The 13,727-nt window shown below is 40.6% G+C and overlaps 1 protein-coding gene across 1 annotated transcript; it reads right to left on the bottom strand.

Annotated features, from left to right (window-relative positions):
* Positions 1–4,944: 4,944 nt before the first annotated feature.
* Positions 4,945–12,878, bottom strand: LOC137884278 (E3 ubiquitin-protein ligase RNF126-like). The gene is made up of 9 exons (XM_068726018.1): positions 12,795–12,878; positions 10,894–10,952; positions 10,177–10,237; positions 9,420–9,655; positions 8,902–8,970; positions 8,735–8,804; positions 8,502–8,595; positions 7,539–7,654; positions 4,945–6,700 (listed from the first exon to the last, which is right to left on the bottom strand). Exons 1-9 carry the CDS (start codon positions 12,867–12,869, stop codon positions 6,521–6,523), a joined length of 960 nt encoding a protein of 319 aa, XP_068582119.1. The 5' UTR covers positions 12,870–12,878; the 3' UTR covers positions 4,945–6,520.
* Between the last annotated feature and the right edge of the window lie 849 nt (positions 12,879–13,727).

The raw sequence follows: 13,727 nt of genomic DNA, 5'->3' as shown, positions 1-13,727 counted from the left end.
GTCACCTTCGTAGCACATGCTGAACGAAAGTTCAAAAATAAACATCGTCCAGGCCCTATAGTCCTAACTGAACAGATGTAAATCACGGGAATCTGCCTTTAGCCCTCTGCTCTTTAACACGAGAACCAAAAGTTCCAAACAATGAACAAACAAAAAAAGCCTATTTTTAACCAAACAGGAAAACAAGCTTTTATATTTAATGTGATGCAGAGGTAGAATGAGATTTGTTATGCAAATAATACATGCTTTAGCTTCATAGAGTTTGTTTTACTTTACTAAGCCTTTTGAAAAGACAAAAGGCTATACTCAAAGACTAAAACATGTAATCCTCACGCCACTTTTAATACTCAACTAACAAAGTGTATTGAACAGGAAAAGCTAGAACTATTTAACATCCTTTCCAACAGAAGATGGATGCCGTTGGTTTCAACACCATGACAGCAGTGGCGCATGGAAACAGACACTCTGTAAAGACATCCGTTCAAGCGTTCTATTCAGCATTGTATTATTTGGTCACGGGTTGGAAACAAACAACTTCTGAGGAGGGGGAAATCGTCACTTTCAACCCACATAAAGTGACCTGATCTCTTAGATCCTTTTGTCTATTTGAAGCACACTAACCAAGTCGCTCACTTCATCTAATGGATTCATTCAGCTGTGGTGGACCACAGATTTGTCACCATTATAATAATGGATGTCAACTCCCAGACCCAAAAGAACAACAACCCGTCACTGTCGGTGCTACTGCTTAGACTTTCATCATTGAAGAATAATTTAGGTGAGAGCAGGTTAAGCAGTCGGGAACTCAAAATAGTGGACAATAACAAAAAATGACCCCATATTCAACACCATTTACCAAATGACTTGGACTAAAAGCCCCGGCACTTAAAATAGACGTGTGCCTTTGTCGCACCGTACCCATCTGCCTCGTATCCCACTTTTCATGCCAACGTTAAGCTCAAGAAGAAGCTGATACTCCAGGGAAATCTAAATTTTACTCCTGATCTACTCGGAGCCGTCGTTATTAAAGCAGGAAACATTCAGCGGCATGAAAGGATCCGTGTACGTGTTTGACGCAACAGTCTGGTTGCTGGTCCCAAATCTCTGCAAAATAAAAGCTACCTGGTTTTAGAAACCATGCCTGATAAAGGCTGCATTTAAATTTTAAAGTACATAGTTTCCCAACATATTATGTCAGTGTATGTACTTGCTCAGCTATCTTAATTGCCTTGGGATGACAAAACAGGAGGGGAAAAGACTCAGTTTGGATATTTTGTAGTGTACTTGAATAATGATGGGGAACTCCTTCAGTGCTGAATCTCAACTCGGCAAAGGAAGCTCAAAGCTATTTCAAAATTATACTATTTTAAGTTTAGGTTTACAGTTAAAACATAGTCAAGTGAAAGGCTTCACTTCATGAAAACAGACAAGACATTAACATATTGACTGAATCCGTCCTCTTGGTATAAATACCGTGTATGTGTTGACTATCATTATATTTTAAGACTTGTATTATATATTTGCTAACTGAGAGAAAAAAAATAAGCACTTAAACAGCCCTATGAATATTCCTCCCACCTAATTCCTAGGGAGCACGTCCGATATTTATTTTTTTCCACAATAGCCGTCGTCGCAGTGCTGACACAGAGTCACGTGACACATCCAACAAATAACTGGTTGTGATCACTGTAACCAAGCAAAGAGCTGAGCGTGAAGAAAATGTAGCTCTGTGTCCTGTAATGTTAAATCAATGGAGAACCAGGTGGACAAACCGATACCGTGATGACCGATACTCATCACGTGGATTAATTAGGAGTACTGGCTCACTTGAGTCGAAAGAAAGAACCTCATCTACATGCATGTCTTTTATTGTTTAGCTGTGTCTGACACACACACACACACACACACACACACACACACACACACACACACACACACACACACACACACACACACACACACACACACACAGAGAGAGAGAGAGAGAGAGAGAGAGAGAGAGAGAGAGAGAGAGAGAGAGAGAGAGAGAGAGAGAGAGAGAGAGAGAGAGAGAGAGAGAGAGAGAGAGAGAGAGAGAGAGAGAGATGTGTCCATGTTTCTATTTAACATAGTTAGCCCTCATTGTATTTGCTTTGAGTGTGTTGTGAGCCTCTGTGTTGTCTTGTTAGTACTTGACAATGTAGTACAAGAGTCTCCTGAATGATGATACTACTTATATTAATATTCTCACTTCTTTCATTGTTTCTGCACGCATTGTAAAGGGTCAATATTGCATAACTTCGTCAATTTAATCTTATATTCTGTTTTTAGGTTTACTTTGTGACATCTGCCTCTTGGGACTACAAATGAAAAATAGCCTCTTGACTATAAATCTGGCGCATTTACAGCAATGTTTTTATTAATGTGCACTGTCCCTTATCAAATAAACCAATTAATAAATAAGAACAGGCAACTATGGCGGTCAATTCTAACGATTCTACAAGCTAACGTTAGTGCTCCGGTTCCTACAACACTGTGGGGAAGGGAACACTTAACGTTACCAAAAAAAGGACTTATTACACCTTTAGGTTGTAAGTGAAAACGACATTTAACGTTAATTACTAATGTATAGCATCCCTTTTGTAACGTTACGCAACTAATTACGAGGTTAGTGGACACCAACTGCCACGGCCAACTGAACCACCATATTTAAAACACTAACGTTCGACCTCATGTGACCGAATATCTAACGTTAAATACCTTTCTGGAGAAAAAAAAAACACCAGACATACAACTAAGATAAAATACATTCAGCCGTTATGTACGTTGTTTTAAATGTAGTCACGAAACGGCCGGTTAACCGTCCCGAGTGCAAATTAAAGCCAAATGTTCCGCTAGCAATAACACGAAATGTAGCTAGCGCGAATACGTGACTGTCCCCTACTAACGTTACAGATACATTGTGTAATCACAGCAGCTACCCAAAAAAAAGATGTCCGACACATACAAAACACAACTGCCGTAACGTTAACGAAGCAGGAATCGGCGTGAACATGTTAAATGTTCGTGGTTCAGGGCAAAGTCTTCCCCCAACATGGCTGACACACTAGATTCTTACCTGTGGACGCGTTGGCTCGCCAACAGCCCAACAGCAGGGCGCTGACAGCCCACAGCAGCATCATGGCGGATTAGTTAGTATTTTTTACTAAAAGCGTCGAATACGAACGCAATGTTATCAGCTACGACGGGGTGAATCGTCTTCTTCCTCCTTTTCCGCTGAACGATGCACAGTGGAGTCGGTCGTCCTCTAGTTGCTCCTCACGCACACGCCCTGAAAGAGCACGTCCGCATGACGTGTTGTTTAGAGGCGTGGCTACGTCACGTGGTCACGTCACGCGACTTACATTAGTCTCCACTTAAAGAGCCAATTAAACTAATTATATTCGAATGTTAAATTGGTAAAAAACACAGACTCGATGTAATATTTTTTCGAATGGAAAACGTACAGAGACATTTACCTCATCTATTGTTGTTGAAGCTGTGTCTGACTGATTTATATATTTCACATACTCTGCATGCTTTTGTTTTGTGCCTCTGACATGGATGTTTTTTAGTGTCCAACAATGCAGCATAATCTTGTCTTTAGTCCATGTTTCTATTTAACATAGTTATCCCTCATTGTATTTACTTTGAGGGTGTTGTGAGCCTCTGTGTTGTCTTGTTAGTACTTGACAATGTAGTACAAGAGTCTCCTGAATGATGATACTACTTATAATATTTTCACAATATTGACAAAGGGTCAATATTGCATAACTTTGTAAATTTAATCTTGTATTCTGTTTTTAGGTTTACTTTGTAACATCTGCCTCTTGGCTATAACTCTGGTGCATTTATAGCAATGTCTTTATTAATGTGCACTGTCCGTTATCAAATAAACCAATAAATGAATAGTGAAGGTGATTTTAAGTTACATTTTTGATGGATATTAATGTCTCAAAAAATGATGTGATAAAATAATAATGATGTCACTGTTAAGTTGCTCTTTTCTTTTAGAAAGAAACACATTTCATGTCGCACATTCACGGGATTAAAATGCATGTCAGCCATCTAGCCAATATTCAAAGAGGTTTAAAATGACTAAATGTTAAAGTGCTAAAGTAGAGATTCTAGAGTCTTGGTTTCATCTAACATCTTTAAGGTATTTCTTAATCAGGTAGTTCTCTTTGCAAGAAGAAATTCATCACCATTCAAATACACTGTAGGCTGTGCTTCAGAGTGATCACAGCTGGAGTCTGTAAAAAGACACATAAATACATGTAACTCAACTTAAATATCAGCAACAAATGTGGTGATGCTAGACGTCTTTTTGTGTGAGTAGTTGCAATGGAGGCTCGTCTAAAAGACAACTTGAAAGTCCGTCTGTGGCTGGACTTCAGTCCTCGACCCAGAGAGTTCAACTCAAACAAGTCTGAGTAAATGTACAAGAAAATGTGTTTTTATTTCTTCTCTACAACTTCCTGAGTTGGGATGATATTGTCAAAGTAAAACAACATGTATATAATTATATTTTAAAATATATGTAAATGTTATACCTGTGTGTAATCCACCAATAAAAATAGTTTTTAAAAAATAAAAATAAAAATAGAAAATCCCCAAATCCAGATGTGTCATACCGATGAAAATCTATTTGAATGTTTTTACTTTGTCACGGTTCACAAAATCTGAATCCATTTTAAATTAATGTTGCAATACTGAAGATAAAAGATGGCTACCAGCACATTCACAAATTTAATAAACTAATAACTCAATAATAAAACCGCGTGCCATATCTCACGGTACACGTATGTACGTTCTGTTCATAACAATCCCCTCAGATTAAAAGGCCTTTGAGCCTAAACCCCAGAGGACAGAGGTACAATGTAGAGGAAATGCGTCTGTATGGCTACACAATGAGAGGAAGCTGGATTTATTTGCTTATTGATAACATTTAATAGGAAAACTCCCCACTGAAAGATTTAATAGATGGTCTGTTTACCGTATCCGTGCCTTTGGACCGAGGACTTACTTTGAAATCTCAAAAAACGTATTATGCACTGAAATCACGTCCAGCGGTGCTCGTCGTTATTATCTCATTGTTCTCTGGTTGTTCTAAGAGTCTGAAAAATGTCACTAAAGAGACAAAGAAGTCAGAATGGGGAACGCAAAATAGCACAGCTTATATTTTTTGTTTGCCCCAAATTTAGTTTTTACTATTTCTATTTAAATATTAGGGCAAACAAGTGTCTATTAGCCAATTTGCTGCACCAATTCCCAAATTTTAGGAAACGTAAAATTTTTACTGCATTCCCATCTAACCACAGCATCACACACTAAGTGCAGCAAACGGACGTCTTTCAGTACATTTTATGACCACTGCTGCTCACGATTAGAGCTTAAGAGTATTATACACACACACACACACACACACACACACACACACACACACACACACACACACACACACACACACACACACACACACACACACACACACACACACACACACACACACACACACACACAGAATGTTCAACATGAATTTTGAGTGGTATCACCCAAAAACAGCTTTATTTTCATATCACTTTTTTTTTTTTGACACAATCGTACTGCAAATCAATAGTCAACTGGCAACTTCAGAAAATATTTACCTTTACGTTAAAATCCCCAAAAATGCTCCTACAAGTGTCTGAGTGTTTTAGACTTGCAGATAACAAAACCTGTGTGTCTGTGTGTGTGTGTGTGTGTGTGTGTGTGTGTGTGTGTGTGTGTAAAATTTTGTGACGATATCCGCATCGTTATCCAAACGGCACAGAGTCACTGCAGTTTACCGCATCATTTCAAGTGCAAACATTTGTACCCGTGTGGTGTCAGGTAATCTGTAAGTTAATCATTTCATAAACTATTTGGAATTTTTTTGTTTTTGAGCAAAACAATCAAAGAATCAAATGTAGCATCATTCTAAACCAAGAAGAAGAAAGTTAAGTGCACACTCTCATCGGTGCACTACGGGTCATTTTATCTGTGAGATATGAATACTACTTATAAAAAGGAATACATGTACAGTTCTTTTTGCTTCATCAGCAAAAGTGGGTCATTTCATATTTCACACAGTCTGGAGATTTAAAAAAAGAAAGAAAAAAAAGAAAGAAAGAAAGAACAGCGACTGTCTTGTTGTCCCGAGACTTTTACCTTTGGATTCTTTTTGTTCTCTCTTCCTGTGTGAGGTGATTCAGGCAGATCGAGCCTCTTGAAGTCTCCGTGCTTCTCCACACCCTCCCTGACAGAAGCTCCTCCTCCAGGCCTCCTCCGCCCTTCCTTTGTTCGGATCCCTGACGAAGATGGGAGCAACAGGACGGGCAGAAAAACACGAGACCTCGCATATCACTTGCCCCCCCCCCCCCCCTCCTCCTCCAGTGCTCCAGGTCGAGATGCACTCGGGTCTCTGAGAGACTGGAGGTCACCGCTCCGAAGAACAGCAGCCCTACGAGCTGCCAACGGCCCTCTACGAGTTGTCGGTGGAGTTCTCGTTGCTGGCCGAACTTGAGGACTGAGGGGTCGAGGAAGATGAGGAGGCCGAGGAAGAGGAAGAGGAGGAGGTAAAGTTCATCCCTGATAGTTCTGGAGGGTTCGTTGCCGTGTTCTGTCCGCACAAGCTTTTCCTGCACACTGGGCAAGTGTCATGCTGGAGAGAAAGAGAGAGAGAGAGGGTGGTCAAAATAAGAAGCTCTTTAAAGAGGGAACTTTGTTTTTTTTTTGTCTATTTTTAAATCATTAAATACATTTTTGAAAATGGTCCAGTATGGAGGGAGAAGGCCTCCATACTGGACCATAAACGAGCTTCTATGTAATCATGTCGTGCTATTCCACACCTTCAATGAACCTTCACGATTGTGTCCGACAATATTATGGAAAGGACCCCACAGAGAACGTTTATCCATAACGGTCGCTTTCCGTTTGCTATTGCTTCATGTGACTTGTTGCCTAAAAGCAACGGTGGAAACGTGAGTGAGAGTTGCAGAGAGGAGCGCCGGTGTCGTCAGAGTTTGTTGTGTTGAAGTACAGAAAGCTACATAGCTTAGTGTTACCTTTAATATGTTCAATGTCACGGCTGAATATCGAGCTGATTTCAACTATGTGGATGTGACGGGAGATTACGGAACGAGACTTCTCAACGGATCAAGAGAAAGGGTGAGAAACACGCATTTCTCTGTGGGTTCCTGTCCATAATGTTGTCAGACATTTGTAATAATCTGAGTGGACGCACATTGACGATGCGCAAATGCCCCGATATAATTTCATCGCAGCTCTTTAAGCGGCTGCAGCGTTCTGCTTCAACACTGGACCAATTTAAAAAATAAATTGTCCTCATTAGTCAGTTAGACACAAAAACATGGGACGGGTTGAAAAATACTGAAATCACGTATATAAAGTGTCATTGCTGATGCTTCCCCATTACATAGTATCAGAGCCGACGGTGAATATTTAAGTGAATAGAGCAGTAGATCGTGGATGTTTAATACCTGTTCCAGCCAGGGGACTATGCAATCATTGTGGAACATGTGATTGCACGGGAGCTGCCTCACATTCTCTCCGACGCTGTAATCTTCTTTACACACCGGACATTCCAGTCCTGAAGCTGGAAGAAAGAGAGAGTTATGAATGTGGAGAAGAAAAAAACCCACTAAATATGATCCGTCAACCCGGTTTGGATGAGAGGATTACAAAGATGAACCATTGATGTTATTTAGAATGCAGTCATTAATAGCCGCTGTTACGTTTTAAATGAGATGGAATATCAAAAGTGTTGTTCTTCAGAAGGAGGGTTGGATGCTATGCTACTCGTCTGACTTTCCTTTAGCGGTGCAAAGAAGCAGCTCTCTACAACCCGACGCGATGCGTGTTCACTAACTAAGAAAGCTATAAAACCAGCAGATAAGGATCGGCCATCTTGATGCAAAACAGGTCTGAATATTATTAAAAATATACATCAAAGACGTCTCTTGTGGTTGATCATCAAATAAGTTACGTGTCACCAACATATATCTTATTACAGAATTATGCATTTGAGCTCTCATGAATGATTAACTCAAGTCCCCGGTGAGATGCTTCAAATGAAACATCCTTATAATGTTAAACACGGCAGAAATACCACATTACATTACAGTCATAAGCGACACAAAGCGACTTACAATTCAGTCATTTTTGGGGTTTGGGGTTAAGTGTCTTGCTCAAGGACACATTGACATGAGAGTAGTGGAGCAGGAGCCGGGGATCGAACCGACGACCCTCTGATTGAAAGACGGCCCTGCTCTCCACTTAGCCACGTTCACCCGTACTACACGCACTCAATTTAAACTGCAAAGTAATAACAGCACGCAACCATCAGATTTAAAGAAAATGATACTGCTGTCCAAATAATACAATCCATCCAAGATATCAGAAGAAAAAAAGAAAACCAGTCATAAAGCATTATGTTAACTTACCAACGTGCTCGCCTGTAACTTGTACTGTAGGTAGAGTTTTTATTTTATCCCTGTCGGCAGGCGGAGGTCCCGTGTTCTCAAACTGGTTTAATAACTAAAAACAACGAGAGAGAGAAAGAATTTTTTTATGCATGCTGCTGCATACTTTCTTACACATTTAAAATGTTTAAAGGATTTAAATTAGAACCAATCTTTTTAAATAAGCACATCAATCACTGGTTTCTGAATAATACCTGAGTTATAATTGCATCTAGTCCGTTAGCTCCCCAGGCATAATCCATAGGATTTGAGTGAAGAACGCCCCTTTAAGAAAATAGTCAAACGTTAGAACGGTAAGGAGAAACGTAGACGGATGAAGATTTCTTTTCTGGTTCAATGTAAGTGTGCTCCAGACACTCACCAGGGTCCAACACCGATATTTGGCATTGCAGTGGGTGCGATTATTCCGTTCACTAGCTGCTGAATGATTCTACAAAAAAAAGAGAAGATGCAGCTGTGATACAGATGTATTGAATGAGAAAAACGTGAAAGAAGTGTAACCTGTGTTCATCAACCTGGATCCTATGTTCCCATGTTCTGGGGTCTAAGGAACCAATGGGTTGTTTTTTTAAAAATTGTTCCAGTTTTGAGCGAGAACGCTGCAGCCGCTCACCGTCAGTGTACATCCACTATAAGTGCTCTTTTTGGGCTCCGATTGTTATTATGACAATGTATTACTTACCGTTTGCTTACTTTTTGTTATTGTGTCATGTGACTTGTTGCCAGATCAAATTAGAAATTCTTGTATCTGTTAGTCACTTAGACACAAAAACATGGGCAAATAGGGTACAGGTTGAAAAAGAAACTTTAATGAACTAATTAAGTCCTCAAGCTTGATTTACGACTCAAGTCCCACAAGTCCCAGTCCGCACCGCTTACCCCTCCAGAGTAGGAACTCCCTCGTGCCGCCCCGCTTGTCGCCTCGAACCGTGACGACTTCTCGGTTGCCTGGCACCATATCGTTGCCGCGACGCCGTTTCCCTTTCTCGCCGGTTTTCAGCGTCCCTGTTATCCTCCGTTCCCAGACCGGCCCCGAAGTCGAAGCGGTCGTCAAAGACGCCCAGGGCAAACTGGCCGTAGCCAGACGGGAATGTAAACAAGTGCTGGTCCGGATTCTGGGAGAAAAAAAAAGAAAAAAAAAACGGATGAAAGAACACAATAAAGCGGCGTAATCCTGTCGGTAGAAACCAGCGACGCTTTGGGATTTCTCTAAATATTCACAACTGTTTATTGTCAAAACAACACACCTGAAGCATTGAGAGGTTTTGTTGACTGTCGGGTCAAATTTCAACCCAATGGAAATGCATGCAGGCATACACAACCTCCTTGTTTACTGAGATAACGGCGCTAATATTTTTCAGTGTTACCCCACAGTACTTAACTAAACTACATGTCAGTTTCCTTTTTTTTTAGGCAAAGTTGAAAAACAGCCCATTCATTCATTATAATATTATTTTAAACTCTGGTCTGTCACAAAAGCAGAAGTGGAAACCCAGAGTTGACTTCCAGCATGTGCAGTACTACTACATCAGCAGAATGGAAACTATTTCAGTAGATTGTGACGATATTATGCAACGGTGTAGTGGGACAGAGAAAGAGGTTGTGTGTGACAGAGAGGAGAGAAACAAATAGAAACCTCAAATGGTTGCTGGTTCTGGGGCCCGCTGGAGATGGTCGACATGGAGCCATTGTCGGCACTAAACGGAGGACAAGTAGTGGACAAAGTTATGTCTCGACTCAGTGATACTAAAGTCATAGTTTCCATCCTTCCCAATCATGAAATAAAGTTGTTTTTTTATTTATATTTCGTCCCTTTATCCTCACCCCTTCACCATGATTGTGATTTGCTATTTTAACTGTAACACCTTGAAATGTCATAATAGTTCAAAAAAGAAAAAAAAAAAAAAAGAAAGAAAAAAAATTGACAGACAGTAATGAAAAATATTAAGCTGCCGAAGAAAAAGAAAGCAATACATAGTTCATTTTCCACTTCAAATAGAGTGACTGCTCTACGCAGCTTCACAATGGCGTCTAATAGCACAAGTAACAACATGTATCATAACAACACAACTTGCTTTTAATGTGCTTTTATACTAAATGTCAGCGACTGCATGTTCACTATCAGAATCAGCTTCATTGGCAAAGTATGTGTGAGGAAAGTGACTCCGGTCGGCGTATGTTGGTGAGTACTGTTAGGAATGGTGGAAAAAGTATTGTAAGAATATTATTTGAGGAATTCCATTATCCATAATGAATGGTGGCAGTCTCCTGATAACTATCTAATAGTTAGAGTACAACATTAGATCATAAATGAGAAAAAAAAAACTGTATGTAAAATACATTTTATACACACCTTCTCTCCTCCAGTAGCTCCTCAATAAACCCTGAGTCACATCTCGGACACGTATACTCCTGTAAACAAACCAGAACATTAGACTCATCACGACGCGCTCAGCTATTTGACAAACAGCTGCATCACATATTTAAACCCCCCCCCCCCCCCCCCCGACTTCAAAAAAAAGAAAAGAAAACTGAATTGCATGATGACTACAGCTACAGTCATTGGTGTGTCGGTATGCAGCAAGTGTAAGAAATGTCCAACACAACACTACTGATAGCACAGCTGGACAGAGAGATAAAGAAGACAGAAGATGATTATTGGTCTCATATGACTAGAACTAGCTCGAACCTCCTGAAGAGAACAAAAGCAATGTGAAGTGTTTGGAGGTCCGACAAAAGACTGTTGGGCCAGCGACACCCATTCGTCCCATAAAGGTACCACATTTCTTCCAGCACACACCGCAGACAGATCCTCTCCTGGAACACCAACAATCTGACCAAGAGGGCTCACTAGAGGATACCTTCCAGGGTCGGACATTTGACATTTTTAAAGTGTTTCCCATTAACTGCCACGGTGGCAGATCACTGAACATTTCTACCGACAGCTACATTTTTTTTGCCTGCTTCTTTTAGAAATAAAAACACGGAGTCAGTGGCATCTATCATGTAACCTTAAAGCCTGACTATGTTTAAATTAGGAATTGCTTTTTTAAAAAAAATAGTCTTAACCCATCTACTGTGATCTGGAACGTGTACCTGCCACATTAACCTTGTTATTGGCAGGTGGCCGGCGATGGTTTCCCACCCTTTCCTCACCACCGTCTATTGTTGAAAGTGGCCCAGACAGCCGTGACTACTTGATAAGGGAACTGTAAGCCTCCTCAGCTGAACGCCGAGGACAGCTGAGAAGACCAGCCGGGGTCTCTTTCCGCTCCATGCAGGACGTCTACCTGATAGAGATGGTCAACTAAAGCCTCCGGGTGTTGCAAACCACCAGCATAAAGCCCAACACCACCAGAATGAGGAACTGCTTCTTCCTCCAGGCTATCAGACTGCCTAACACTTTACAGCAACCATCACACACACACACACACACACACATTGTTACCATGCTGTCATTTTTACACCTTCTGTGTGGCTATACATATGTTTTTGTCCTTGTGTTTCTTTTATGTTTAGATGGTTCTAAACCCTGATCCTCACAGAAACAATGCGTCAATCAGCTGCATTTCCTATGGATTAAATGACAAAAATAACCAGAAACCTATGGCTGATCTTTTTTTTTTTTTTTACACATTGTGATGGGCACATTTGCAGCTCTATGACAGATCATTCTAGCCTGTGACAGACAGGCATGCCACTTGTGTGCTTTAGTGAATGGGGCAAAACAAGAAAAGGACGCAGTGGCATTGTTGCTGCTGTGTCGTTCACATGTGTGATTTACAATCTCGTTCACAAAGTCAGACTAGTGGTGACAGCGTCTCTGTAATAAAATAAATACCTGAAGTGGACGCAATCAGTGTTACAGTTTAACGGATATTACTTTTGAATATAAAGCTAGCTAACGTTACCAGTTAAAAGGCCAACATACCCCGTAAAAAAACCCACAGAAATCAACAAATGATCCAGTCAACGTTGTTGCAAATATCCCATGAACAAAATAGCAGTGGTCTGTGTGTAACGACTACGCAGTTCGTGAGTGTGCGCTGATGGATCCACTACTTAAGATAACAAGCTAGCTAACGCTGGGTAGCGCTAGCGAGATAAACGGAACCTCGTAGAGATGCTAACACTGTTAGCATGCTATCTGTTGGCCCCGCTGCCACACCGATTTATATTAAAGTGGCGACAACACCACAGTGTTTTTCATTTGTCCAGTTGTCCCTATCTTTCCTTTCTGTCCACGGTACTTACGGGAAGGCGAGGACTAATCTCTGCGGAGCATCTGTGACAGAAGAACCGGCTGGGCCATAGAGGAGCTTCAGCCATCTTTAACCACTAAACAGGTAGAGAGGAGGAAGGACTACGGCGCACCGGAAGGGTCAATAACCTCCTAGAAAATACGACGACACATGTGATTGAAATATTTACTATGCATCAAAAAATAAATCAAAATGTGCTGCGTGAATAGAGAACATTTAAGAAATAACATCATTGGCTGGATTATACTTTATGTATTATAGAATTACAGACTAAGATGTGAAATATCAAAATTAATTACAATCAATTAATTATTTTACAAATGGTGTAAACACAAGCAATTTCAAAAAAACAGATTATTTTACCGTGAATTATTAATTCATATACATTTAAAACAAAGACTAACAATCACGTGTGCTACAGAACATCGCCACATGGTGGCGCTTTAGTGCACCACTTGGTGTTGAAGAGTGTCACTGTATTTCACAATGTCGTCAGTGACTGCGGATACAATGCACTCTTGGTAAGTTTCCTTTAGAATCTTTGAAATCTTAAGTCAGGTTTATTATATGTTGGGGAAAAACCAGGTAAAGGCGTCCTGAATTCATACTAATGCCAAATCCCCGCTAACAAAATCTGTATCATGTATCAACACACTGAGCTCGTGTTTTATCCCTGCAGGTTCAGGGCCCCCAGCTCTCCCTGTTAACATATAAACCAGAGATGTGTTTTTGCAATCTGGCACCGCGTTGGATTTATTTTGACACATTTTACTTTTCCATTGGATTCCTGTCAACCACCTCCTGGGCCCAACAGACATACTTCAAGTGTCTAAAAGTAGCATCTGTTTTGGAGCCATCCATCTCGTCTTGAGGTGGATTTGTGGAGTTGTCCTTGATTATTTGACAGAAGTTGTTGGAACAATTC

The sequence above is a fragment of the Cebidichthys violaceus genome, unplaced genomic scaffold, assembly GCF_023349555.1.
Source record: "Cebidichthys violaceus isolate CVI_PGR_0920_01 unplaced genomic scaffold, fCebVio1.0.p SCAF_37, whole genome shotgun sequence".
In the NCBI taxonomy this organism is placed as follows: domain Eukaryota; kingdom Metazoa; phylum Chordata; class Actinopteri; order Perciformes; family Stichaeidae; genus Cebidichthys; species Cebidichthys violaceus.
Note: the sequence above shows the minus strand (reverse complement) of the source record. Positions and strands in the feature narration are given on the sequence as shown.

Coding starts and splice junctions, on each gene's coding strand:
- LOC137884278 (XM_068726018.1), bottom strand. CDS start 12,869: ATGGCTGAAGCTCCTCTATGGCCCAGCCGGTTCTTCTGTCACAGATGC. Junction 8,971..9,419: donor GGAGTTCCTACTCTGGAGGG/GTAAGCGGTGCG, acceptor TTTTTTTTGTAG/AATCATTCAGCAGCTAGTGA. Junction 8,596..8,734: donor TAGATGCAATTATAACTCAG/GTATTATTCAGA, acceptor CGTTGTTTTTAG/TTATTAAACCAGTTTGAGAA.